Source organism: Heloderma suspectum, chromosome 5 (genome assembly GCF_057233095.1).
Source record: "Heloderma suspectum isolate Gila_16-S chromosome 5, 16-S_ref, whole genome shotgun sequence".
Lineage (NCBI taxonomy): Eukaryota > Metazoa > Chordata > Lepidosauria > Squamata > Helodermatidae > Heloderma > Heloderma suspectum.
This window is the reverse complement of record NC_139462.1, coordinates 68,799,755-68,827,188: the sequence shown is the minus strand read 5'-3', so window position 1 is coordinate 68,827,188 and position 27,434 is coordinate 68,799,755. Positions and strand designations below refer to the sequence as shown.

Here is a 27,434-nt window from a genome sequence, read left to right as displayed (position 1 = left end):
ACATAAAAGGGAACTACAAAAATGCTTTCAATAATTAAAATGGGTTCAGCTTACTAGAACCTTTGGTCAACAAGGTCAGATACTGGGACTGATGAGAGAAAGAAGATAGCTTGAAATATTCACTGAAGGAAAACATTTTATGAGAAAACTCATTATTTTATGCAGTTTTGTACATTACAGAATGTGTAATGACATGAATGCAGGGAAATGGCACTAGTATAAAGCTTCCAGCTTTCTTGAGAGTGCATGCCTTAAAGGTTAATAGGAATGAATGTGTGGTTATATTGACAGTATAAATAGTTATGTGGTTGAAGAAATGTTTGAATTTGGAATATTAGACCCAAGGATAACTAGAACCTCAATAGAAGTGTTAATTTTGTAAAGCAGTTCAGGTTTCCTAATTTTAGCCTCATCTATGCACCATCAACATATAACATCGATATAAAACTTGCACAAGTGTGACAGTGTGCCTCTGTACACCAGTTGCTGGGGAAAGTGGGCCAGAGGGTGCTGTTGCACTCGTATCCTGCTTGTGGGTTCCCAGTCGACAGCTGGTTGGCCAGTGTGTGAACAGAATGCTGGACTAGGTTGACCCTTGGTCTGATCCAGCATGGCTCTTCTTATGTTCCTAAGTGTAACAGTGCAACAAGCATGAGTTGTGAACTACCAGTAAAAACAACACATCTCACAGACCTTGCAGCCATAGTATACAGTACCTGAGCAGCTTATGCACAGCCACGGCATTTCAAAACTGCATGACTAGGACAGACAAAACAGATACATGGCGCACATCATTGCTGCAATTTTCTGTTGCTGTGTTGTCCACAAAGATGACACCTGCCCTTCTCTTAGTATCAGCAGTGGCAGGTCCTACCATTTCCAATGCTGACTCTTTCAGTTTCCCAGGCAAGCTGCCTATGCCCATAAACTCAATCCAGGGTTGATCAACACATTGACTTTGGTCTAATGTTCTCTTTTGGGATGTTCTCACCATCATGGGTTCACCTTCCAAACAACATAGGCATTTAAACAGGCAATGTCCACCATATTGGGTGGTTGACAGGGACAACACACAATATTGGCCACTGTTTTGTTTTTATATTTACTGTAAGCCACTCAGAGAACTTTCTGTTGCGGAGCAGCATACAAATGTTGTTAAGAAATAATAAATATGTAAATGCATTTGGAAGTGTCCATGGCATGGAGACTATCTGATCACAGTGTCTATATCACTCCTGAAAAACACTCATTTGGTCAAAGAGGAGGTCATTAGGACATAGAACATAATTAAGTAAAGACTATACTGTATTCTATTCTATTATTGAATGCTAATACTCAGTCCTTAAACATTGTGTTGAGGAATGCCCTTGTCACTAAGAAGTTTGAGAACTGCTGCTCTGATCATACAACTATTTTTCATTTTCATCTGATCCAAGAGCAGTGGCCCCTGTTTTGCAGAAACTAATTTGCAGAGTTTTAAATTGTTCACATTGACATTCCCCCCATGCAGAAGACACATACAGATTGTCTGTATTATGAATAATGAATGTCAAAAGCCATATGACAGTTAACTAAGCCAACAGTATGAATTACTTATTCATTGGGGAAGTCTAGAAATCTGTACAGGTTGAAAAATTCTGCTTTTCACTTTAGGAATTTGATTTCAACCGGCTATATCCTATGACAGTTTCTTCATAGGATATAGCTCTATTTTCTAAGGGCACAATCCCATAGGCCATAGGTGGCCACCTCCAAACTCTGAGGCAACTGCCTATCCAATGCAGGGCAGGAGAAGCACGGAGAGGATCGTTCCCTTCATGCTTCCCCTGCCCTACATTTGTGGCTAGATAGCCAATTTCGGCTGTCTAGCCGCAGGAAGGTGGAGTGGGGGAGGAGGCTGCCAGATGAGATATAGGATGTGTCGTACCGGTATTTCCACCCTCCCTGCCCTGGAATGCCCCGTTTTGGCCACTCTGCACTCCTCTGCAAGGCAGTGCAGAATGGGGGGAAGGTCAGTTCTCTGGGAACCAACCTTGGAGCACGGGCTTCAAGGTTGGTTCCTGGAAAACCAGATATCCTATTGCTGTCTAGCCGCTGACTAGTGGCCATAGGATTCCTCCCTAAATAGAGTAACTTTTGTGCAATGAAGTTCCCTATTTTGAAAATGGTGTTAATATCAATTTCTTTCTTTAAAAGAAAGCTACAAATAGTATAAATAGAAGGATCTTAGAGGGACAGGCTAGATGTTACCATGTTCTACTGTAAATAAGCTTATAACTATGCCTAAGGACATGTAAGTAAAATTGCACATCCTTCCCATTTACCTCTGCCTTCCTTTCTTTCCCCTTCCTATGTTGTTTCCTCAGCATCAAAGGGTGTCTCTACATTAAGCAAAAGGCTTTCTGCTTTTGGTTTCTTTGCAGGATTAGGATGGGCTCCTTTACACAGCAGAGATGTGGTTTGAATTGAGGGAGTGCCTCCCTCCCTCCCTGGCATGTGTGCAAAGGAATGGGGGGGGGAGCCTTGTTTTTGTCACTTAATTTATGCAGTACTATTTCCTCTCAACCTCCAGGAAAGCCACAACTTATTTCTGAGTAGACGTAAGATTGTGCTGTAACCCTCAGCACACTTACTTTGGAGTAAGGCCCATTGCATTTAATGGGGTGCTCTGAATCAACAGAGGACGTTGATTCTGAGCTTGGTGGGGTAGGGGATCAGATCTGTCTCCTTTCATTGTAGGGAGGCATTTTGCTCAAGCATTTACATGGCAGACATGTGGTTTGAATAGAGGAAAGTCCTTCCTTGGAAAGTTCATAGTGTTACGCCGGCATTACACACTTCTGATATGGCACGATTCACTTTTATTACTAGCATATCTCCAATTTTTTTGAAAGTGGGATTAAGGGAGAAATGTGCAGCCGACATCCTGGAGGTGGACAACGTCATGTAAAGGACCCACAATGTTCTGTGAGTGACCAATCATGAGCATGCGATAAATGTTGAGAGACCCACATTCTAGATCAGAAGTGCTGAACTTCTTTCAGCCCGAGATACAAATGCCTAAGAAACTCTGTGGGATGGTAGATAGGGCTGAAGACAAAAGTGGTGAGGCAAAAATACCAGCACATTTTAGCATAAAGCTCTCACTGCCAGAAACTAAGCCTTAGGAGAAGTGTTTTGATATTGGGAGAGGCATTTCCTGGCACAAAAGCTGTGAAACCACAGAATGAGCATTGATCGGGGAAAGGGAGTGAGGCAGAAAAGGGCAGCAGCCACCTGAGGAACACTGGAGGGGTATGTATGTATGTATTTATTAAATTTCTTAATTGCCCATCTGGCTGGTCACCCAGCCACTCTGGGTGATGTACAATAATACAACAGTTTAAAACAATAAAATTCCACATTAAACATCGTATTTCTAAAAATACCCTAACCCACCCCAAATGCCTGTCTGAACAACCACGTTTTTAATGTGTGGCAGAAGCTCACTGAAGAGGGGGCATGGCGGAGTTCCTTAGGGACGGAGTTCCACAGAGTTTCTTAGATGCTCCTCGGGCAGGAATCTATCCTCTTGTGCTTTATAAAGCACCATACACATTGATATGCTATAGAAATGAAATAATTTGTAGATGGACTGTTAGTGTGGCTCATTATAAGGGAGCTTCAGATGTTCAGAACACATGAAATGAGCTGTACAGATGAGTAAAAAATGGTGGCCAACTCACACTGCTACACACTTGGCTTGCTTTCTTTTTGGTCCAAGCTGTATACGTAAAGGTTGATGATTAATCTGCTGAATTGGTTTGTCACACACTGCATCGCAGACAGTGCAGCTTCTTGTATTTCTGAGGAATTCACATAAACAGTTCATCACACACATATCCAATCTGTAGATACGAAAAGATGTAGATAGTTAAAAAGCCCAAATGCTATTTGCAGTCATGTGAATCAGGGGCAGTTGAGATGATAGTGAGTTTGTCTCTTACGTACTTAATCTATATTTATATACTCAAATGTATTGTTGTAAAAAGGAAAACTTCAGTAACTAACAGTTCAGTCCTAAGAACATTTACTTAGAAGTAAATTCAATTTAGCTCAATAGGGCTTATTCCCTGGTAAATGTGTTTTAGGATTACAGCCTAAATCCCTCCAATTATGGTGACTCAGTATATCTTGTTTTACAAAATTCAAGAATACTAAGGTGTTCCACTACACTAGGAACCTGAAACACAGGGATGATATGTGATGATGGAATTGAAGTTCTTTTCATGTGGAGTGAAAAGGGACATTTTCTACCTTGGGCAGGACAAGCTCTGATTTGCAATATGTTTTGTACAGGAATGTTGGGTGTGCACTTTATTATGATTTGAATGTAATGTGCTGATGATTAGCCATATTCAAACAAAATCATTTCAACAAATTTATAAAGATAACCTAAATCATATAAACAGAGATCGCATTTTTGTGTCCCCAAAGATTTAATTGATTAAAAAATAAGGATACTCCTGTGCTTGAATGACAGCCACCCTTGGAATCTGTACAGCAGTTTGATCTTCAGCAATTAGCAAGTGGTGATGTATACCCCCATGCCAGAATCTTCACCAGCTTATTTCTCCATATCAAACCTCTGTCTAAAAGCACAGGTGAAAACTGGGGCACTTTTTTCTAAGGCAACCTGGGCTAGGGCAGAGTCTAGTAGCTCAGCAGATTGGCTCTGGGGACAACAGCAGGGCAACACAATCCAGACTCAAATGCACCATAAACAGAAAGCAGGAAATAAAAGTGCCCTGGCTTCTCCTCTCCTCTGTGTTGAATTATAGATTGTAAACTCCTTGGGCAGGGAGGGATTGGTGATCTTGTACTCTGAAAAGCACAATGGATATTGATGGTGCCATATAAAAAACAACATTATTTAATAATAATTAATAAACTATTATGAATTATTTTGGATGGAAATGCTTATTTAAAGAATATTGATTCCATTTTACTGCTGAGGAATGCTGATGCACAGCAGTGAAAAGCCCAAGATCAGTCAGCTCCCCCATAGTAGAGAATTGTTAAGCAGAAGTAAGTTAGTAGAGTGTCTCTGAGCATATGCAAAGTGCTTTCCCCCCTTCCTCTAGGGGGAAAGCACAGCCTCTCCTCTAGGGATGCACAAGTATCCCATTGCTTACTCCAAAAGGAATTAAGCCTTTGCAAGCATTCAAATAGAACATTTTGTGAGTGTTGGATTCAAATGCTCACAGAAATGCTCACAAAGTGCCTGCTGCTGCCTTCCCTTGCCTCAAGGCCACTAATATATTTTGAGGGCAAGGCAGGGAAAGGTGATAGCAAACACTTCCTAGGCTTTTGTGGAGCTTCTTTTCCTGTCTGGGATGGCACTGGAACTATCAGTTTGAAAATTACCATACTGATGGAGGAAACTGATGCTCTTTGGGTCCTTTCCCTTGTTAAACCAAGACCAATCTCTGGTGGGGAAAAATGCTCCACTAGGGCTTCTGGAGTGAGTGTCACCTTCCCTCAACCAAAGGCAAATTAGTCGGCCTTTCGACATGGGGAGCTGGTAGCAGCAGTCGTATAATTAAGGTAAGTACAGGCCATGCTCACTAATTTCACAGAAAGCTAGTCTGAGCAGATCCGTTGCTCAATGCTCATCTCGGTCCTGTCCATGGACATTCAAGCAGAGACACTAAGAGTTAAAGCCAGCTTTGGACCATTTTGTCAAGGGCTCCTTGGAGGCCTCTCTCAGTCTAATTCAGTAGCCAAGTCCAGACACAGACAAAGGGATTCCTTTCAAAGCTTTATTCTTCTTTTACAACTTAACAACTCTACAGGTAGCAACTAGATCTGAGCAGCAGAGTACCTATGCCCTAAGTTGAAACAGTTGGTCCCCATTTGAAAGGGAATTACTGGCAGACCCCTGAACTTAAGGACTAGGGAGAGTCCCTCCCCTTTTCCCTTGGATCCTTTGGGTGCAGCCTTTGTTTGCGCGCCAACCGGGCACTACGCCTCCTTTCCGCGACCTCCATCTGGCGCCGCTCTCTGCGTCTGCGTCACGCATCCACCAAGTCTGCTATCTGTGCTCGGTCACTCCCTGGACTGCTTTCTAATCTAGGAATGCTGGTGGGAGGAATCTCCGTCAGCTGTGGGCCCTGGGAAAGAGGAGCGCACTCCTCTCCCAGGAGCGACTGCTCTTCCTCAGAATCAGAACTACTCTGGGATTCTATGGGCTCAGTGTCCACGCTGACACATTTCTATAGACATAGAAGAACAAGATATAAATTAAATGCTTGAACACAGAAATTTGCAGAAATATAATGTTTGCCAATTTACCCTCAAATCAGATTGTCAGCAATGGAGGAAAAATGAGATAAATTTAGACTGCTATCTATAAGATCACTGGCTTCAGTTCACCAGAATGTACCCTCCATCAGCCTAGCTGTTGCTGAAGAGTTTATGGACATTCCAACTTCTCCGGATCTTAAACAACTGTCAGAACACACGCCTAGGGAACAGATGTGGCTGTGTGTTCTGTTGGTGGCAAGGGATTCAGCAGAGGAGGGAACAGTCAGCACTGTCTCAGTGTTGACCAACTTTTGGGCTGTGTGTGTGTGTGTGAATGTTTTATGTGTATGAGAGCAGCATGTGAAACACCTGTGAGTTGTGTATATAAATAACTGATGTGTGTATGTGTAAGCAGGAATGTGTGAGAGAATGAAGGGCTACTGGGTACTCACAAAATATGAATTTACGTATGTACTCTACTATTTATAAAGATCCATGATAATTTTATGTATTTTAAAATGTATTTATATTTTTACAAGCAAGGTGAGAAGCAGCCTTAAGGTAGGATGAAGTCACAGTGTAGTATACAGAATTGCATGGAAGAAGGCTATATAGTAAATCATATAGTAAATCATTAGGACTGTATGAAGCACTTAGAAATAAGTGCCAAACCACTAGAAAGGTTGGTTTTTACAGCCCATTACCAAACAACAAAAAAAGTCTTCTATAAACGATGATCAATAATAGTTTCTCAATGGAAAATATGTCAACATTCTAACCCTTGTTGCTCAAGACTCCACAAATCGTTTTTCTTCTCCTGCCTAGGAAGGCAAACAAAGTGGCATTCAGATTAATCTTTTTAAGCAAAAAGGCCTTCATCTGTTTCCTTTCAACTTTTTGCAGCAGGCCCCGGATCTTCTTAAACTTATTGTTCTTTTAGTGCTGTAAAGATAACTAGAAAAGGGTCGGAGACTGCCTTGTTCTGCTTTCTTTTTTTTCCCTCTCTATACTTTCTGCTTTTACACAATGAATGGCAGGACTGAACTCCATTGCATGTTGCACATGAATTCCTGCTTGGCTAGTGTTAATGTGCACAGTCTTATAAGATTTTTTTTGAACTGATATATTGGTCCATCAAATTTTTAAATACAACACATGGTGACCATTTAAGGCATATTTTTATTGTTGATTCTTGCTTTTCTGGTTTATGCCTTAAATTAGCAGAAGAAAGGAATAAATGGGCACTTTTAATAATATACAAATACATACTGTGGTCTGCCATGGATCTTTATTGGGACAGGTGCTGTTTAAACGATCTGGCATCAGGGTTGAACTGGGAGTCAGGTTTGAAGAAGACAGCAGATTACTCAGTGCTGTAAAAATTCTAAGTAGTCTGTGATGACTCCAAAAGGCAGGGCCAGCCTCAGGGGTGGGCGAGCTAGGCAGTCACCCCAGGGTGCCAAGGCGAACTGAGGGGTGTGCCAAGGCGAGCTAGGAGGGGCACCAAGGCAAGCTGAAGGAGACACCAAGCTGAGCTCAGTGGCCGATTATTATTATTATTATTATTATTATTATTATTATTATTATTATTCTGTCTGCAGTGAGCTAGGGTCGCAAAAAGCAAGTGTCGGTAACCTTTATTTCCAGGTTCTCCAGGTTGTATGGAAAGACCTACAAAAATGATCTTACTTTAATTAGCTTTAAAGTATGTTTCTTTTTCAACTTCCACTTTGTTGTCATTTGCGCTAGGTAAAAATCAGTAGAACACAGCCTTATTTTGAGGCAATGTTACCCAGCACATAGTACTTCAAATACTGTAAACACTGTAAGCACTATATAAATAATAAAAAAAATTAAGCTGTAAGAGATCAGCTGGATACCTTTTTTATTTATAACTTTTCTTTATTATTTTTAAAGATAAAAATAATAGGTATTCTAAAATAAGGAATGCTTACCAAAAGATAGGAACTGCTACAAAACAATACATATTATAAGTAAAACCTGCTCTGCTGTGTTGCCTAGTGCACTGCCACTGCTCAGAATATGGCTTTTCACTTTTGGCTTGTGCAAACTGTAGCACAGTGGCTGAGTGATCAAGGTTTTCAGCAGTGTCATTCTTGATGGACATCACAAATGCACCAGGCCCCATAAATCCTCTGGGTGGTCCTGCAAAACTGACTTTGGGGGTGGGGGCACCAAAGGCATTCCTCGCCCAGGATGCTATTTAGGATCTGGCCAATAAAATGGTAGCTAGCTTTCAGTATAACTACAAAACGAAAGAAGTTGGAGCATTCATACACACACACACACACACACACACTGTATGTATGTATGTATGTATCTATGATACGTTTTACATATATGCTCTTGGAAAGGAAAGGTTCCTCCTGTGCAAGCACCGGGTCATTACTGACCCCTAGAGGGACGCTGCTTACACTGGCGTTTTCATGGCAGACTATAGCGGTTTGCCATTGCCTTTCCCAGTTGTGACTACCTTTCCCCCAGCAGGCTGGGTACTCATTTTACCGACCTCGGAAGGATGGAGGGCTGAGTCGACCTGAGCCAGCTACCCGACACCCAGCTTCTGCTGGGATCAAACTCGGGTCATGGGGAGAGTTGCAATACTTCCACCTACCACTCTGCGCCACACGAGGCTCATATATGCTCTTGCAACATTACAAATTAGGCTTGTTCAATTGGCAGTAGTTTTAAGGGAGGCAAAAGGAAAGACTTCTTCACACAACACACAACTTATAGAATTGATTGCCACTGGGTGTGCTGATGCTAGTCTCTTGTAGGGGTTTAAAAAAAAAACAATTAGACAAATTAATAGCAGATAATGGATAGAGAGAAAATCTTCTAGCTCACATACAATTTATGATCAGCCAATAGGATTGATTTGTGATAAGTGTGGGATAGACAAAAGAGAATACCTCTTTATATAATGTATGGAATTCACTATTGTAAGATGTGAGAATGGCTTCTAGTAGATGACAAATTCATGGAATATAGGTCTAGCAATAGCTATGGACCACTTTAGTGAAATGGAACTGCCATGCACAATAGCAGTATAGTTTTGAATACCAGATGCTGGGAACAAATGACTTGCTTATGAGAATCCAGAGCCACCCTTCACCCTGGGCCCCCAAATGTTGTTAGACTACAACTCCCATCATTTTTACCATTAGCCATGCTTTCTGGGGATTATAGGAATTGTAGTCCAACAGCAACTTGGGACCCAAGGTTTGGAAATGCTGATCCAGAGGCATCTGTCTAGCCTCTAAGAAACAAGAAGATGACAGAGGAGCCTTTAGTTTGCCGTGGTCCAGCAGGGTGGTTCTTACAAGACTCTTACATTAAGCCAAACTGCAGTTGATGAACACATGTTGCTTATTATACAATAGAGATAGCTTCAGCTATTGGGTGGTATAAAAATGTAATAAATAAATAAAATAAAAATATTGATGTTAGAAAACAGTTGACATGAATTAATGGGGGAGGGGCATGGAAACCTGAATAATCTTTTTCCTGTCTCCTTAGTTGTTGGGCAAAGTTGTGGTTTAGGATGCATTTTTGTGGTGCTGTTTGACCATTTGCTTTACTGACTTTACTAACTTGCTCCCCACTTTCTTGCGTTTACACCATGTTGCATGTCAGTGTTTAGAATATAAACAATATAATCTTAGTCTTATTGATCAAATCCTCAGTCTGCAGAATTCGGCATTGAGAACCTCTTTACATTTAATATACAGGATAATGTTATGTTTGTCAACACCTAGTTATACTACTCTTTGCCCACTTTCAAAAATTAAAAGCAGTAAAAATGTGCAACTATGTTTGGAACTGACTTTTATGTACAGCATGTACAGTCTCGTGTACAGACTTGAAGGTGTGATTTGAGCCTAAATGGTCATAAAAAGTGCCTCCAAGATCACATATAATTCACATTCTAGTTCTACTTGTTGCCCACTCTTTGATTCTGTGAATAGGTATACAAACAGGCACTAAAAACAGCTCTAATCATAAATCTAGTTCAGTGGATTGTGGCTCTTTTATGGGGATGTGTCAAGTACAATTAGCTTTCAGTTTTATGTTCAGATGGGTGTTTTTGCCAGCAGTGATGACTGCATCCTTCCTGTAGTATATGATACATTGATCATCACTCCCTCCCACTGGCACTGCAAAATAATCTGTTCACAAGCAGGCTGCTATGTGAAATCTGAGAAAGACAAACACATTCTCAGACTCCAAGCACATTGCAGCTAGCCACTTAGTTTGTTTTAGCTTTGATAAAGTTTCCCGTATTTTAATTCATCTGATTTTAAAAAGGACTTGAAAGGAAGGCATCCTTTAATTGTGGCTGACCACATCCCCCATAATATAAGTACGCACTGACTTTGTTACTGGGTACAGTTCAATTATAGCCATCTATGATAATAAGGTGGTATCCTGGGTTGTTCTTAGGTTTTTAGACGTTCTGTATGAAATAATTCTTATCATTAAATTTCTTCTGCTTCAACTGTGTTCCCCTCCCCTTTTTATTATACGTTCTTATGTTAGCTGAAGCCAGGGACTTGTTATCATAATGGAACTGTCTACCAAAGTTGTATATAAATCTCTGTATTTTTAATAGTCTTTATTGAAACTAGCCTAAAATGTATTCTTCTAAAAGCTGATTCCCACTCCCCTGAACTTTTCATCCTGAAGCCTCAGGGCTCAATGCAAAATAGATGCTTTGAGTGCTGGCAAATGCTTTCTGCTTCTCCCAACCCATTGAGATTAGTAGAAATGGAGGAGATAAAGGGGATAGAGAATTCGAGATAACTGGTTGGTTGACTGTTAAGGGAAACTAGAGCTGTAACGAACTTGTGCAAGGGTGGATCATGGAGGCCAGGAGGAGTTTAGACAATGAAACTTCACCTGTTCTCTTAATTTAGAACATTTAAAAAGAAAAGAGTTGCTTCTTCCACTGTGTTAGTAAATTATGTTATTGAAAGCTATTGCTAAGCATATGCTTGGAGATAACCTGCTTTTGAATTCCAAGCAGAAGGAGCATTGTTCAAACAAGAGGGGAAAGCACAGCCTGAGCACACTCCGGGAGAGAGCAGAGGACAGAAAGGCCTGGCATGCTGTGGTCCATGTCACGAAGAGTCAGACACGACTTAACGACTGAACGACAACAACAGCTGTCAATGACTGTCAAAGCTGCCTATATGCAGTCCCATCTTGTCAGTTACCTTGTATGTTTCATATTGCAGTTCGTTCCCTTTGACAACTAAAACATAGGCAAGGCAAGGCTATATATATTGTTGGCAGCTGCAAGTGTGCACTTGTGCAACGGAGAAAAGCTGACAAAAATAATTAAAAAATTACAAAGAGATTTGTGTAAATTCCTGGGGATGAAAAAATAAATATATATTCTGGCCCCATTTGTGCGAACGTCAGGAAAATTTTTTTTTTAAGTTGGGGAACGAAATTGGGATTGCAGTCGGAGTGAGGAGGGGAACAGGATGGGCAGACAAGACAAGGTTCTGCCACAAAGTCCCCTAGGGTACATGCCGGAGCTACCTGGAGGCTCAAGGGGGAAAGAGGGCGAGAACACCCCAAGGTAAGCCCAGTGATCTGTTGGGTTACCATGGGTTGTTCCGTGAACACACACTGCGTATCTTGTTCACCAGGGTTGGTTGTCATGTCATGTGAACTCACCCACTGAGTCCAGATTGTGTTCACCCTGCCATTAGGGATGTACAAAATAACTTACCAGTTTCATTTCGTGACATCCGTGGGGGGGGGGAGGTGCTCCGTCCCTCCCCCCAAAATCCTCGCCAGCCGGCTCCGCTCCGCAGTGACTCCACAAAGCCACCGGCCGGGGCTGCCCACAGCGACATTTGGCCGCTGCTGGGTTGTGCAGGGACGCAAATGGCAGCCACTGTAGCCGCCGCCATTTGTGTCCCTTTTTTCGCCATGATAGGCTACATAAATATTTACGTAGCCTATCACGGCCTCCACAGGGACGCAAAAGGCGTCGCTGCGTTAGCTGTGATAGGCTACGTAAATACTTACATAGCCTATCACGGGAAAAATCTAGGGATGTACGAAAGTGACTTACCTTTCCGCGGATTATGTTGATGGTGGGGGGGAGGCGTTCCATCCCTCCCCCCGGAATCCTGGCCAGCCGGCTGTGCTCCGCCGCGATTCTGCGGAGCCGCCGGCCGGCTCCACCAGCAGCCGGACATCTGGCCGCTGGCTAGCAGGGACGCAAATGGCGGCTGTAGCCGCCGCCGTTTGCGTCCCTGTAGTCAGCCATGATAGGCTACGTAAATGTTTACGTAGCCTATCACAGCTGATTTTTTTTAAAAAAACAAAAAACGCGCGTACGCAAATGGCTCTTTATTTTGGCACGTCTTAGTCTACATAAACATTTACGTAGACTAAGACGGCGAAAATAAGGGGAACGCAAATAGCGTAGTGTCTACACTATTTGCATAGTTTACGTAGACTAAGACGTGCCAAAATAAGGAACGCAAATGGCGGCGGCCATGGCCGCCGCCATTTGCGTACGCGCGGTTTTTTTTTTTTTTTAAAGTCAGCCATTATAGGCTATGTAAAAATTTACGTAGCCTATCACAGTGGTTTTTTTTAAATCTAGCCATGATAGGCTACGTAAATCTTTACGTAGCCTATCACTTTTTTTGTTTTTTTTAACCTGGAAATGGCAGCAGCAGCAGCTGGTCGGAAGACCAGCCGCCACCGCCGAACCGCAGCCGCTGTCGCCAGGAAGATCCGCCCAAGTTAAGTCTCGTCCCGGGGGGGTGGCGGGCCGTTCTGCCACCGATTTCGGCGGGCCGAATGCACAGATGCAGCCGCCATTCGCAAAGCAGCGCAAATGGCACCAGGTAGGTGCTCTGTTTTGCACACCTTTCACGGGGGGGGGGTTCGTTCCGCCATGGATTTCGGGGGGCCGAATGCACTGGCATTCGGCCTCACTGAGATCCGTGGTGGAATTCTCCGCCATCCCTACCTGCCATTGTCTTCCATGCTATGATGCAGAGTTGCCAACCCCCCACAACCACTTCTGCATGTCCATATATTTGAGTGAAATATTAGTGGGCATGTTTCTTCTTTTTGAGTGCAATTGGTGCCCCTTTTTATCCATCTTACTTTATTTTTTAACTAGAGTTGCCAGCTTTACAAATACTTCTTTTAAGAAAACAGTTCTTCATTTTAAACAATGTTGTTGCTTTGCCTCCCTAATTCCTAACATTTGATCTGTTAACCTTGTTCGCAAGGATCGAGAACAAGATTCTCCTGCATGGGTTTGGATTAAGACATAATTTTCTACATACATGTCTTTGTCTGTGTGTAGACACCTGGTGCTTTCTGCCTAAATCAGTCCAGAATTCCAGTTTATAATCTGTTTATGAGGTTGAAGCCACCTTCTTTATGGGATGTGATTTATTCAACTATAATGGCCTGTTTAATGTTTTTATCTAGTGTAATAACTAGATGTTTGGCCTCAAATTGCCTATTAATGCTTCCATACATAAAAATACATAGGTCATGATTTTTTTTAAATAAAAAAGAGTTCATCTGGCTTGGTTTAAGACATGATACCACTATGTGTTGGAATCTCCTTAGAACTCTGAAAAAATCTAAACTTGACAATGCCAAGTGCTTGTTAGAATATATTTTATAGGCCTCAAATTCCTGCTGTTCCAAGTTGTCACACATTTTATTTCTAGGTTGTTCCTTTTTGTTGTTACTTAGAATAAGTGTGCATTTTTGTTAAAGGTATAGCCCTCCAAGTTTCCATGATAAGAACAGACATTATGTGTTTCTGTAGGACTTTGGCTTGTTTCCCTTGATAAAAAGGGACAACTTAAAACAACCTATTGCTGTCATCTCTTCCAAATGAAACATTTTAGTGAAGTGGGAAGGATAAGAGGAACAGTGTTAAATAAATTTACAAAAAGCCTGCTTATGCTTCAGCATGACCTGCAGTGTAGTTCCTGGCGGACATATTAGTGCCCCATCTTCTTCTTAACTTCTTTAAAATGTAGATTAAGCCATAAAGCTTTGACATGACTGAATATGAGTAGATGTATCTTTTGCATTGAGATGAACTTAGAAGACTCTTTTTCAGCCTCCCTACTGCGTTAATCTTTCATTTCTTACTGTACAAAGGCTACAGCACGGGTAATCAGCATTCCTACCTAACCCTGCAGGAGGTATGTGCGAGGTGAAAAGCCATCTTATCAGTTTTAAACTTGCTGTATACATTTGGCTTAGGAAAGCTAAGGCATAAATCTTTTTCAAGTTCAGAGACCAAAATATTTTGCACTTGTTGCTAGGACACAAAAGGTAAACTTGCGTTCTCTGGGAAGGGTATATGTATGTCTGGGGTGGGAAATAATGGCTCGTTGTAAATGAGATATTTTTAAAATTATACGGGCAAGAAAAGAGCTAAGGAAAGACCATGTACTTACTAGAAGATAAACAATAGCATTATGAAAGCAGTAATAATTCAGATATTAATAGCTGCAAAGAGAAAATCTGGCTCTTTCAGTAAAGAATCAAGGTATATATAGTGGTCTGGTTTGAACATAACACTATGTTCAAGTAGTGTTACATGCAGAATCCCTGGGTTTGTGCGCTCCCCATGCACTCTTCTCCAGCATGGCTACAAAGAAGAGATTGAAAGTTTTCACTTCCATGTTCATTAAACATATTTATTTATTTAAAACATTTGTATCCTGCCGTATATCATTAAGATCGCAGAGTGGCGTATAGATAAAATCAATTTAAATAGTATAGAACAATACTTAATTTAAAGAGCTAAAAACAGATTAAACCATTAAGCAAGCTAATACCAATTTAAAAATTCAAAACAATAAAACAGTTAAAACAGTGTGCAACTTTATGGAATTCAGTTAGCCCTCAAAGGCTTTGGTGAAAAAAGCCATGTTTTAACTTGGCACCAAAATGAAACCACTGCCTGCACCAATTGGGCCTCCAAGAGGAGGGCTTTCCACAACCAGGCTACCACAGTAGTGAAAGCCCTGTTTAGAAACATAGTTTAGAATTACATCCTGCCTCAGAAAACTGTGGTTAATCTAAACTGTAGATTATTGAAAAAAGTCAGCTTCATAAATGAGATGAAGTTGTTTTGTTTCAAATTCAAGTAAACCATAGTTAAGACTAACCATACTTTGATGGGGCTAAACGAACCATAGTTTAGCATTACATCTGAATACAGATCTTAAGTAAATTAAGATTTGCATTTTACTATTGCTGAAAAAAATAATGATAAAAAGCTTAAAAGCAAAATAGGCTAGGTAGCATCTGTGTGAGTTTACTCCTACTAACACTGACTTGGTTCTTCAAGTCCATTTTAGGCCATGTTTGTGACATCTGTCTATCTCTCTTCCTCAAGGCCACTAAAATTTGACCATATGCTTTACTGACTTGCTCACCACTTTCTTACATTTGCACAATTTTACATGTCAGTGTTTGAAATCAAAGAGAGATGTTTAGTAAGACACAAAGTCCCATTAATTTCAATGAGACAAGTGCAAATAGCTGTCTCTGTATTGGAGACCACATGTTCAGTAGCTGATTTATTATTGGTTTCTTATGAGAAACTTCTCATTAATTGACTGTCTTTTAAAAAAAAGTATTATTTTTTTATATAATGTAATAGGGATCAGCAATGGCATCCCCTAGACCAAATATGGCTGTCACTGCCAGCTCAAAAGCAAAAGGGGATATTGGTTGTGCCTTAGGTCTTGGACTGGGTCACAGTTTTCCATTATCTTTTCAATGTGGCCTTTTAATAAAGCAGTGACTGATCGAGGTGATATAATTTTACAGGGAATGTGTGGGTATAAATTCTACCTCTAATACGTATGGTTTTCCAGGTATTTTTATCCTGGTGTTGAGTGCAGATTCAGTTCCTAAAATTGATTTATAAATGTATGTACTTGCAATTCCCAAATAATATATTCCAGCATAGTGGTATTGTAGAGTATGATTCTGAAATTGAGTTATAAAATACAGGGGGCATCTGCAACAAAACATTGCAGTGTGTAGTGCTTCTATTCAGAATTCCAGCCACCCTATGCCGTAGCATTGGTCCTTTCCCCTCCATTTTCCTTATTTTTGTCCTAACAATCAGCATTCCATGCCCCACTGAGTATGCTCAGTTCCCATTGAGCTTTGGGTGGGGTTTCTCCATTTTTTGTAGATTAATACACTTGTGCATAGCCCCAGCTTCATTCAACACTTTTCTCTGTTGATGTCTGTGGACAGCACTCACTTTTGCCCCTGGGGTTTTCTTGAAATAGCTTTTCAGCGTGAACCAAGAAATGACCTATGCAGCCAGTGGGGCAGTTCACATGTAACAACAATCCATGGATTAAACAAATCATGGGCTGTCAGGGATGAATGGGAGAGAGTGGATGCAACAAACCATGGGTTAACCACTGGGTTGTTTAGCCCCTAAACAACCCATTGATCTGGGTTCATACATCACATTCATCAACCTACAAACAAGCCAAGGCTGTTGAATAAAAGCGGAAGTGGTGGGCGTGTGGGAGGCAGCACACTCGCTCTCTCCCACTCACACATGACAACCCATTGGTTGTTTAAACCATGGGTTATCATTATGTACAAACCAGGTAATGGAATGAAGTGGTTCATTCTAGACCTTTTTATTTGTGTGTTTTGTTCTCCCTTGTCATCCACTCAGTTCCTTTGCCTCTCCCTTCTACTTGTCAGGGGTTTCTTTTCCTGCACAGTCAGTTAATATTCTGTGCCATTGAGTCCTTATGAGGCTATTTGGGGGGTTTCCCCCCTTAGAGATTTTTCTAAAGATGGTTGGGCATCTGTAAACCTCAGGGTTACCCCTGAGTGTGCTGATACTTCCCTCTTTGGCTACAGCTCCACAAGCACAGGAAGTCTTGGATTGGAAATAGAGGGAATGATGTATTCCAGTATAGTAGCAGTGTCTTAAATATGACTGATACACAATAAATGGATTGATGAATGATGTACTTGTCCTTTGTTTTATTAAAAGCTGCTAATAGCAGAATCGTTATTTGCTTTGAAGGGTTTTCCTGTAACAATAATCAAGACAATTCTTATTTTAATATTTGTGCTCCTTTTAGGCTTTCAGAGCATAGTTTTATTGCCCTCAATGAAAGCACAAAGGTCTTGCAGGAAAAGGTTTGCTCTGCAGTGAACCCAACTATATTTTGATAGCTTCAAGTGTATGCAGGAAAATACCATATAAATAGCAGAACAGGAAATTCCACTTGATCCAACACTAATTGTCATTTTTGGCTTCACTATAAGGCAGTGGTAGGCCTAGCATATTTATACATGGGTTAGTACGTTATCCCACTCACATATAGTTCTATGACTGAGGTAAAATACATTGAACTATCCAGTGTTTAAACATTTTCCCCCATATTAAAATAAATGTAAATGGCTTTTTTGGTATAAAAATAATAAATATGCAAGCTTTGTTTTTGAATGTTTTTGTTTTTTATCTGTGTGACCTGAGAAGTAAAATGGCAATTTATTGACTTTTTAAAAATTATATCCTGCTCCATCTGCCAAAAATAGGATGCCATGTCGTCTACTATTTTATATTTAACTCCAACTCCTTTCCTCTCATTCCTATTACTGGCTTACCTCTCCCACCACCACAGCAGGCTGAGTTGACTCATCCAATGAGCTTTTCATTGCAATATCTCTTTGCTCAATGATCTCATGCAGTTTTAGTCCCTAACAGCCTACATGTGAAATCTGGCAAGAATAAGTAAATAGATCCAATCTGCATCACTCCTTGGAATTTTATCATGCTAAATTATTGATATCATCTGCAGACTTGGCTGACTTGCTGTTTGTTCACTCCTATCTCCAAATTCTTTGTCACTGATAGCAATATCTGTATTTGGATTTCAGATTTTGTGAATCCTCTGCCTTTAAGAAAGTTTCCCCCCCCCCTTTTAATTCCAACTTGAATCCCTTTCAGAATCTTCTGGATCAGAAGAGAATTAGCATTTCAGAGTTTCTAGGAACACTAAAATATGGCGCTAACATGTATGCGTGAATGTAAACCTTTCAAAGTATAGCATTTTTATAGCAGGGGTGGGTAGCCTGAGGCTGTTTGGATGTTGTATCCAAGTCCCATCAGCCTCTGCCAGTATGGCTGATGGTCAGGGATGATGGGAATTGCAGTCCAGCAACATCTGTAGGGCCACAAGTTACCCATCCCTGCTTTATACTATGAAACCATCTTCATCCATTCTTATTTTATTCTACTTGATACAACTTAGAGGCAAATCATAGCCAGCCCACTAAGTTGCAATTATTTCTTTTCACTTCAAGATGTTTGCTTACTCCTGGTTCATTTACCTTCAGCCAACCACAGAAGTTGTCCTTAAAAACCACATTTTAGCTTGCTGATTGAAGAGAGTAGCTTAAGGTGCTTCTGGTGGGAGAATTTTAAACCATGTGCACCACTACAGAGAAGGTACAACACTGTGTCTGACAGTTCTCATTACTGTGAAAATCAGGCTATGGAGCAGTAGTTTTTACTACTATCATTATATATACATTTAAGATGTACTTTGTCTCATTACAGCAACACACAGAATCTGCCAGCCCAACAGTCTTACCACCCTCATCTTTACCATTAGAATTGCTAAACAATGCTGTCGCTGGATTTAGTACAGTGGAGGAACTTATCAGGTACCTTGAGCCAGACAGATGGCAATTAGATTTGGAAGACCTGTACAGACCAACTTGGCAGCTCCTTGGAAAAGCATACATTCATCGGAGAAAATCTAAAGGTAACCAGCTTCCTTCCTTCCTTCCTTCCTTCCTTCCTTCCTTCCTTCCTTCCTCTCTCTCTCTGCCTCTTTGTCTCTCTGTCTCTCTTTCTGTCTCTCTCACAAGTTTTGTTTTAGTACACAAATACCAATGTCTTAAGAGAGCTCATGGAGTCAAGTATTTTTCTGTGTGTTTATTACTTGTGTAGGATAATTACCTTGCAGCTATTTACTGCTTTCAGAATGTAATTATTTAACTGCCTTTTAAAACAGTGTGGACTGTCTGGAACTACATTACTATTTATGTGACTACTCTTCATTAGGGATGTATGAAAGTCACTTTCTTTTCGCGGATTCTGTTCATGGTGTGGGGGGAGGCGTTCCATCCCTCCCCCCAGAATCCTTGACGGGGGGGGGGAGGCGATCCGGTCCTCCCCCCCGGAATCCTCGACAGCCGGCTGTGCTCCACAGCGGCTCCGCAGAGCAGCCGGCCAGGCCCAGGCCAGGGCTGTCTGCAGCCGGATTTCCGGCCGCGGAGGGCTCTGGGTAAAAACAAATGCGTATGCAAATGGCGGTGGCTTTGGCCAACGCCATTTGCATTCCTTATTTTTCTCTGTCTTAGTCTACATAAATATTTACGTAGACTAAGACGAAGAAAAGAAAGGGGAACGCAAATAGCGTACTGGGCGCTATTTGCATTCCCCTTTCTTGTCTTTGTCTTAGTCTACGTAAATATTTACGTAGACTAAGATGACGAAAAATAAGGAACGCAAATGGCAGTGGCTGTAGCCGCCGCCATTTGCGTACGCGTTTTTTTTTTTACCCAGACATAATAGGCTATGTAAGTCTTTACGTAGCCTATCACGTCTATGGGGGGGGGGGGAGAAAAAAACACAGCCTGCAAATGGTGGCGGCGGCAGCCGGTTGGAAGACCAGCCACCGAAGCCACCGCTGGAGCCGCCGCCATCCGAAACCTCCGCCCCAGGTAAGTCTTATCCCAGGGGGGATCCGCGGGGTGGCGGCAGGCCATTCCGTGATGGATTTCAGGGGGCCGAATGCACTGGCATTCGACCTCACCGAGATCCGTCATGGAATTCTCTGACATCCCTACTCTTCATTCACTAACATTTATTAGAGTGGATGGTAAATACTGTATAAGTCTTTTTCAATGTGGTTAGGAAACAGGTTTCCCCTTCATGGATCACTGCCTTGTTGTGGTGAAGGGGCTTGCGTAACTCAGTGAAGCCATAAGCTATGCCGTGCAGGGCCACCCAAGACGGACAGGTCATGGCAGAGAGTTCTGACAAAATGTGGTCCACTGGAGAAGGAAATGACAACCCACTCCAGTATTCTTGCCAAGAAAACCCCATGGAACGTATCACAAGGCTAAAAGAGATGACGCCGGTAGATGAGCCCCTCAGGTCGGAAGGTGTCCAATATGCTACTGGGGAAGAGCAGAAGGTATTTCCAAGTAGCGCCAGAAAGAGTGAAGCGGCTGAGCCAAAGCCGAAAGGACACTCAGCTGTGGATGTGTCTGGTGGTGAAAAGAAAATCCGATGCTGTAAAGAACAATATTGTTTAGGAACCTGGAATGTCAGATCAATGAATCAAGGTAAGCTGGAGGTGGTCAAACATGAGATGGCAAGATTGAACATCGACATCTTGGGAATCAGCGAACTCAAATGGACAGGCATGGGCGAATTTAATTCAGGTGACTATCATATCTACTATTGTGGGCAAGAATCCCTTAGAAGAAATGGAGTAGCACTCATAGTCAACAAAAGGGTGGGAAAAGCAGTACTGGGGTACAATCTTAAAAATGATAGAATGATCTCAGTACGAATCCAAGGCAAACCATTCAACATCACAGTAATTCAAGTCTATGCCCCAACCACTGAGGCCGAAGAAGCTGAGGTTGATCGGTTCTATGAAGACCTACAACACCTTCTAGAACTAACACCAAAAAAAGATGTCCTCTTCATCATAGGGGATTGGAATGCTAAAGTAGGAAGTCAAGAAATCACCGGGATAACAGGCAAGCATGGCCTTGGTGTACAAAATGAAGCAGGACAAAGGCTAATAGAGTTTTGCCAAGAGAACATGCTGATCATAGCAAACACTCTTTTCCAACAGCACAAGAGGCGACTCTACACATGGACATCACCAGATGATCAATATCGAAATCAGATTGATTATGTCCTTTGCAGCCAAAGATGGAGAAGCTCCATACAGTCAGTCAAAACAAGACCTGGAGCTGACTGTGGCTCAGATCATGAGCTGCTTCTTGCAAAATTTCGGCTTAAATTGAAGAACATAGGGAAAACCACTAAACCATTCTGGTATGACCTAAATCATATCCCTGATGAATATACAGTGGAGGTGAGGAATAGATTTCAGGGATTAGACCTGATAGACAGAGTGCCTGAGGAACTATGGACGGAGGTCCGTAACATTGTTCAGGAGGCAGCAACGAAATCCATCCCAAAGAAAAAGAAATGCAAGAAAGCCAAGTGGCTGTCTGATGAGGCTTTACAAGTAGCTGACGAAAGAAGGGAAGCGAAAAGCAAGGGAGAAAGGGGAAGATATACCCAACTGAATGCAGAGTTCCAGAGAATAGCAAGGAGAGACAAGAAGGCCTTCTTAAATGAACGATGCAAAGAAATCGAGGAAAACAACAGAATGGGAAAGACTAGAGATCTCCAAGAAAATTGGAGATCTCAAGGGAACGTTTTGTGCAAAGACGGGCATGATAAAGGACAAAGAAGGCAGGGACCTAACAGAAGCAGATGAGATTAAGAAGAGGTGGCAAGAATACACAGAAGAACTATACAGGAAAGATCTGAATGTCCCTGATAGCCATGATAGTGTGCTCACTGAACTTGAGCCGGACATCCTAGAGAGTGAAGTCAAGTGGGCCTTAGGAAGCATTAGTAACAACAAAGCTAGCGGAGATGACAGTATTCCAGCCGAGCTATTTAAAATCCTAAAAGATGATGCTGTTAAAGTGCTGCATTCAATATGCCAACAAATCTGGAACACTCAACAGTGGCCACAAGACTGGAAAAGGTCAGTTTACATTCCAATTCCAAAGAAGGGCAACGCCAAAGAGTGTTCAAACTACCGCACAATTGCGCTCATTTCACATGCCAGCAAGGTGATGCTCAAAATCCTACAAGCTAGGCTTCAGCAGTATGCGAACCGAGAACTACCGGAAGTACAAGCTGGGTTTCGAAGAGGCAGAGGAACTAGAGATAAAATCGCCAACATTCGCTGCATCATGGAGAAAGCAAGAGAATTCCAGAAAAACGTCTATTTCTGCTTCATTGAGTACGCTAAAGCCTTTGATTGTGTGGATCACAACAAACTGTGGCAAATTCTTAAAGTGATGGGAGTACCAGACCACCTTACCTGTCTCCTGAGAAACCTGTACGAGGGTCAAGAAGCAACAGTAAGAACCAGACATGGAACAACCGAGTGGTTCCAAATTGGGAAAGGAGTACGACAAGGCTGCATATTGTCACCCTGCTTATTTAACTTATATGCAGAGTACATCATGAGAAATGCCGGGTTGGATGAATCAGAGGTCGGAATTAAGATTGCTGGGAGAATTATCAACAACCTCCGATATGCAGACGATACCACCCTAATGGCAGAAAGCGAAGAGGATCTCAAGAGCCTCTTGTTGAGGGTGAAAGAGGAGAGTGCAAAAGCTGGTTTGAAACTCAACATTAAAAAAACTAAGATCATGGCATCTGGCCCCATGACTTCCTGGCATATAGAAGGGGAAGAAATGGAAGCAGTGACAGATTTTACTTTCTTGGGCTCCAAGATCACCGCAGACGGTGACTGTAGCCATGAAATTAAAAGACGCTTGCTCCTTGGGAGGAAAGCTATGGCCAACCTAGACAGCATAGTAAGAAGCAGAGACATCACCTTGCCGACAAAGGTCCGTCTAATCAAAGCTATGGTTTTCCCAGTAGTAATGTATGGCTGTGAGAGCTGGACTATAAGGAAGGCTGAGCACCGAAGAATTGATGCTTTCGAACTGTGGTGCTGGAGAAGACTCTTACGAGTCCCCTGGACTGCAAGGAGGTCAAATCAGTCCATCCTAAAGGAAATCAACCCTGAGTGCTCATTGGAAGGACAGATAATGAAGCTGAAGCTCCAATATTTTGGCCACCTAATGCGAAGAGAAAACTCCCTGGAAAAGACCCTGATGCTGGGAAAGACTGAAGGCAAAAGGAGAAGGGGACGGCAGAGGATGAGATGGCTAGATAGCATCACGGATGCAATGAATATGAACTTGAGCACGCTCCGGGAGAGAGCGCAGGACAGGAAGGCCTGGCGTGCTATGGTCCATGGGGTCACGAAGAGTCGGATACGACTGAACAACAACAACAGGAAACAGGTTTATTCTCACATCAAATACAGCTGGGAAAAAACTAAAAATACATATTTGTATCAGCTTGACAGGTACAGATTTTTAAAAATCCATTCCATCTGCATTTCACAGATTGTCAGGTGCCTTTAATTTTGTCCTCCATTCATTGGCAGAATATGGCATTTTTTCCAATGTCCTGAAATTGAGCAAATTCATATTTGTAAATGTGCAGATCCCCCCAAAATGTGTATTTTCATGCTTTAGCATATGGGGGAAATGCACATCTTCATGTTTCTTTATCTTATGTATTTTTCTACAACTAAATTCATGGAAAATTCCGGAAAGTTTTTTTTTTTGTTTTTTAAGGTCCACAAGTTTGTGGAATCTGTGTGACTTGGGACAAGCTGGTCTGCTGCAGAATCCACAGTTTGTATTTATAGAAATCTGAACTCATTTGATTTTACTGCAGATTTCTCCAACATCCCTACTATCAGCATAAGTGAAAGTGGTTGTGGTAATTATCCACCACCTTTAATGTTATTGCCCTGGCAAATAGCAAAGAGGACTGAAAAATGAATACGTTGGAAGCCAGAAGTAATGGTCCTCTGATCTGTATAGTCCCTGTTCAAACTGTCAGCAAATATATATCCAACCTGATCCTCACTGGATCTAGTCTGCAATGGGTGATTGGCCACTACTTTAACAGCCGCCTCTGAACTTGGAGGCGACCACCTATCCAGAGCATGGCAGGAGAAGCATGGAGGGGATCATTCCCTCCGCACTTCTCCTGCCTTGCATTTTCAGCTAGACAGCCGATTATGGCTGTCTAGCTGTAGGAGGACAGAGCAGGAGAGGAGGCTGCTGTACAACACATTGGATATGTCGTACAGGCATTTCCGCCTGCCCCAGAACACCCCCAGCCACGCCCCTTTTTGGCCGCTCCATGCTCCTCTTGCAAGCATGGAGGATGGGGCTGTTCCGTGCTGCCTCAGAGGCAGCACGGAAGTGGGGAGACGTCGGTTCCCAGATAACACCATATCCTATGGCTGTCTAGCCTCTGTCTAGCAGCCATAGGATTTCTCCTTCCATGTGTTTGTTTTAAGGACTGGGCCATCTATTAAACTGCAATCCTATACCCACTTACCTGGGAGTAAGCCACAATGAATTCAGTAGTTCACTTTCTGAGTAGAAATGTCGAGGATTGTGCTGTGAATGGATGAAAAGTCCTCTTAGCCTGTTCCAGTAGGACTGCTCTTATGCTCTTAAACATACATAAAATAAATAAAAATTATGTTGACTAGTGAAATATTTTTTCTTGAAGTGGTAAAGGAGGGAAGGTAGGATCACAGCTGCATTAAACCTTGAGGGCAGATTGTTCCACTGCTGTTCTTCCATCTTACCCAACACAATAATCATGTCATTCATGAAGGTAGGCAATTACATTGTTGAATCAATAGGTTTCAGATTTCATGTTAAAACCTGTTTCTTTACCTGCATCCAGTATTGGAAAAGGGCTTCCTTCCCTTTCCATTTGAATTTAGTTCCAGACAAATCTGCTTTAGCTTCTGGGCACTACTGCATACTTACAGTGCAATCCTATGAATATCTACTCAGGAGTATGTCCCACTTTGTTCAGTGGGACTTCCTGCCACATAAGTGTACATAGGAATGTAGCTTTAATATGTATTTGATATGAATGATAGTGATGCAGACAAAATTATTGCCCATGCTTATTATCTCCTTTGGTGAGTTATATTTGAACTTAAATTTAGTGTCTTGGTAAACCTGAAGTGGTTATCTGCCAAGAAGGGGCATAGGCAAAATCTTTCAAAACTGGCTTTTAGATATTTGATCTGATACCCAGATGTCATGTAAATGTCTGTCTTCCTAATTAAATCTTTGCTTCCAACATAAACTAGAATATCCTGTTTTCGGAGATACGGCAGTTAGGATTTTACAGTGTTGTGACCCATATTTTTTAAATATGCACACAGCTCTTTCCTTATTAGAGTATTGCTATTTTGCATATGTGTATAATATGTACATACATATATAGAAGTGTTACATACATTTAAGTACAGGCATTAGATAACATCTATATAAAACTAACTCCAGCAAAACAATTATTTCCCCCACCACCAACCTCCCAAAAGAAAACACTATCAGAATGAATCCTTAAAAGAATTCTAATTGAACACTAAAATAGAATTGCCATTGAATAAACATATCAAAGTATTGACACATTCATCTTAAAAGGACCACCCTCAGACTGCATTACTAAGTATAGCCAAAGGCAGAAAATGTGTCCTATTGAGATGACATGGTATTAATTGTTGACATAAAGAATGGTTACAGAAATGACATAATTGATTTTTTTAATATCATGTGATGACTCTTTGAAAATGTCACTGAAGGGAGTGGTTGATTATTTAATAGAAAATACATCTTTGGCTTCCAATATCATACTTAGATTATACACCTTTGGGAGGGCTACTGCCCTGAAAAGCAGCCGATAAATATTTTAAATAAATAAATGAATACTTTGTATATAACTTTATAACGATCCTTGTTGGCAACAAAAGAAACCTGAACGGATTATTCAGATATATGTGTGTATCCATCTTGGTTGTGTATCCATTGCAAATGATGAAGATTTTGGTGAATATTATTGCCCTTCCAATGTAAACGCCCAGCTCCATACAACATTGAAGGCTACAGTCAAAAGAGTTATTCCAGTTTTAAAAGAACACCTGTTTCTCTTTCAGTCTGAAGGAAATTAGGGTTTGGACTGGAGGTATATGATTTTCTTTCAGATATTGTACTGCTTTGCAAAATATAAGGCCAGTGGTAATTATAGATTTTGTGAAATAGATTCCCTACCATGGCTTCAAGCTCTTTACATTTTACTAAGGTAGAATGTCCTGAATCCAGAGATTAGGTGTGGGCTCCTCTTAATTTTATTTATTAAATGGATAAATTCTACCCTCCGCCTTCCAACCTAGGATGATATACAATAAAAAACATTTTAAAACTTCACATAAAGAATCTGGCAAAAGGGCATAGCCAAGATGCACTAAAATGAGCATGCTATCTCTTGGGATGTACTTCATGCTGGAATTGTTGTTGTTCAGTCGTTAAGTCATGTCCGACTCTTTGTGACCCCATGGACCATAGCACGCCAGTCCTTCCTGTCCTCCGCTCTCTCCCAGAGTGTGCTCAAGTTCATATTCATTGTATCGGTGATGCTATCTAGCCATCTCATCCTCTGCCATCCCCTTCTCCTTTTGCCTTCCATCTTTCCCAGCATCAGGGTCTTTTCCAGAGAGTTTTCTCTTCACATTAGGTGGCCAAAATATTTGAGCTTTAGCTTCAGTATCTGTCCTTCCAATGAGCAGTCAGGGTTGATTCCTTTAGGATTGACTGATTTGACCTCCTTGCAGTCCAGGGGACTCGTAAGAGTCTTCTCCAGCACCACAGTTCGAAAGCATCGATTCTCCTGCGCTCAGCCTTCCTTATAGTCCAGCTCTCACAGCCATACGTTGCTACTGGTGTCCAAGGAGCAAGCGTCTTTTAATTTCATGGCTACGATCACCGTCTGCGGTGATCTTGGAGCCCAAGAAAGTAAAATCTGTCACTGCTTCCATTTCTTCCCCTTCTATATGCCAGGAAGTGATGGGGCCAGATGCCATAATCTTAGTTTTTCTAATGTTGAGTTTCAAACCAGCTTTTGCACCCTCCACTTTCACCCTGAACAAGTGGCTCTTTAGATCCTCTTCACTTTCTGCCATTAGGGTAGTATCGTTTGCCTATCTGAGGTTGTTGATAATTCTCTCGACAATCTTAATTCCGACCTGTGATTCATCCAACCTGGCGTTTCTCATGATGTACTCTGCAAATAAATTAAATAAGCAGGGCGACAATATACAGCCTTG

The 27,434-nt window shown here is 41.6% G+C and overlaps 1 protein-coding gene across 1 annotated transcript in view; it reads left to right on the top strand.

The window, feature by feature from the left end:
• The window catches only part of PDGFC (platelet derived growth factor C), a 181,140-nt gene that overhangs the window by 144,237 nt on the left and 9,469 nt on the right, over positions 1-27,434 (top strand). Inside the window, exon 4 of the mRNA XM_084856347.1 lies at positions 18,935-19,142. Coding sequence (XP_084712473.1) covers positions 18,935-19,142 — 208 coding nt within the window. The remainder of the gene's footprint in view (positions 1-18,934; positions 19,143-27,434) is intronic.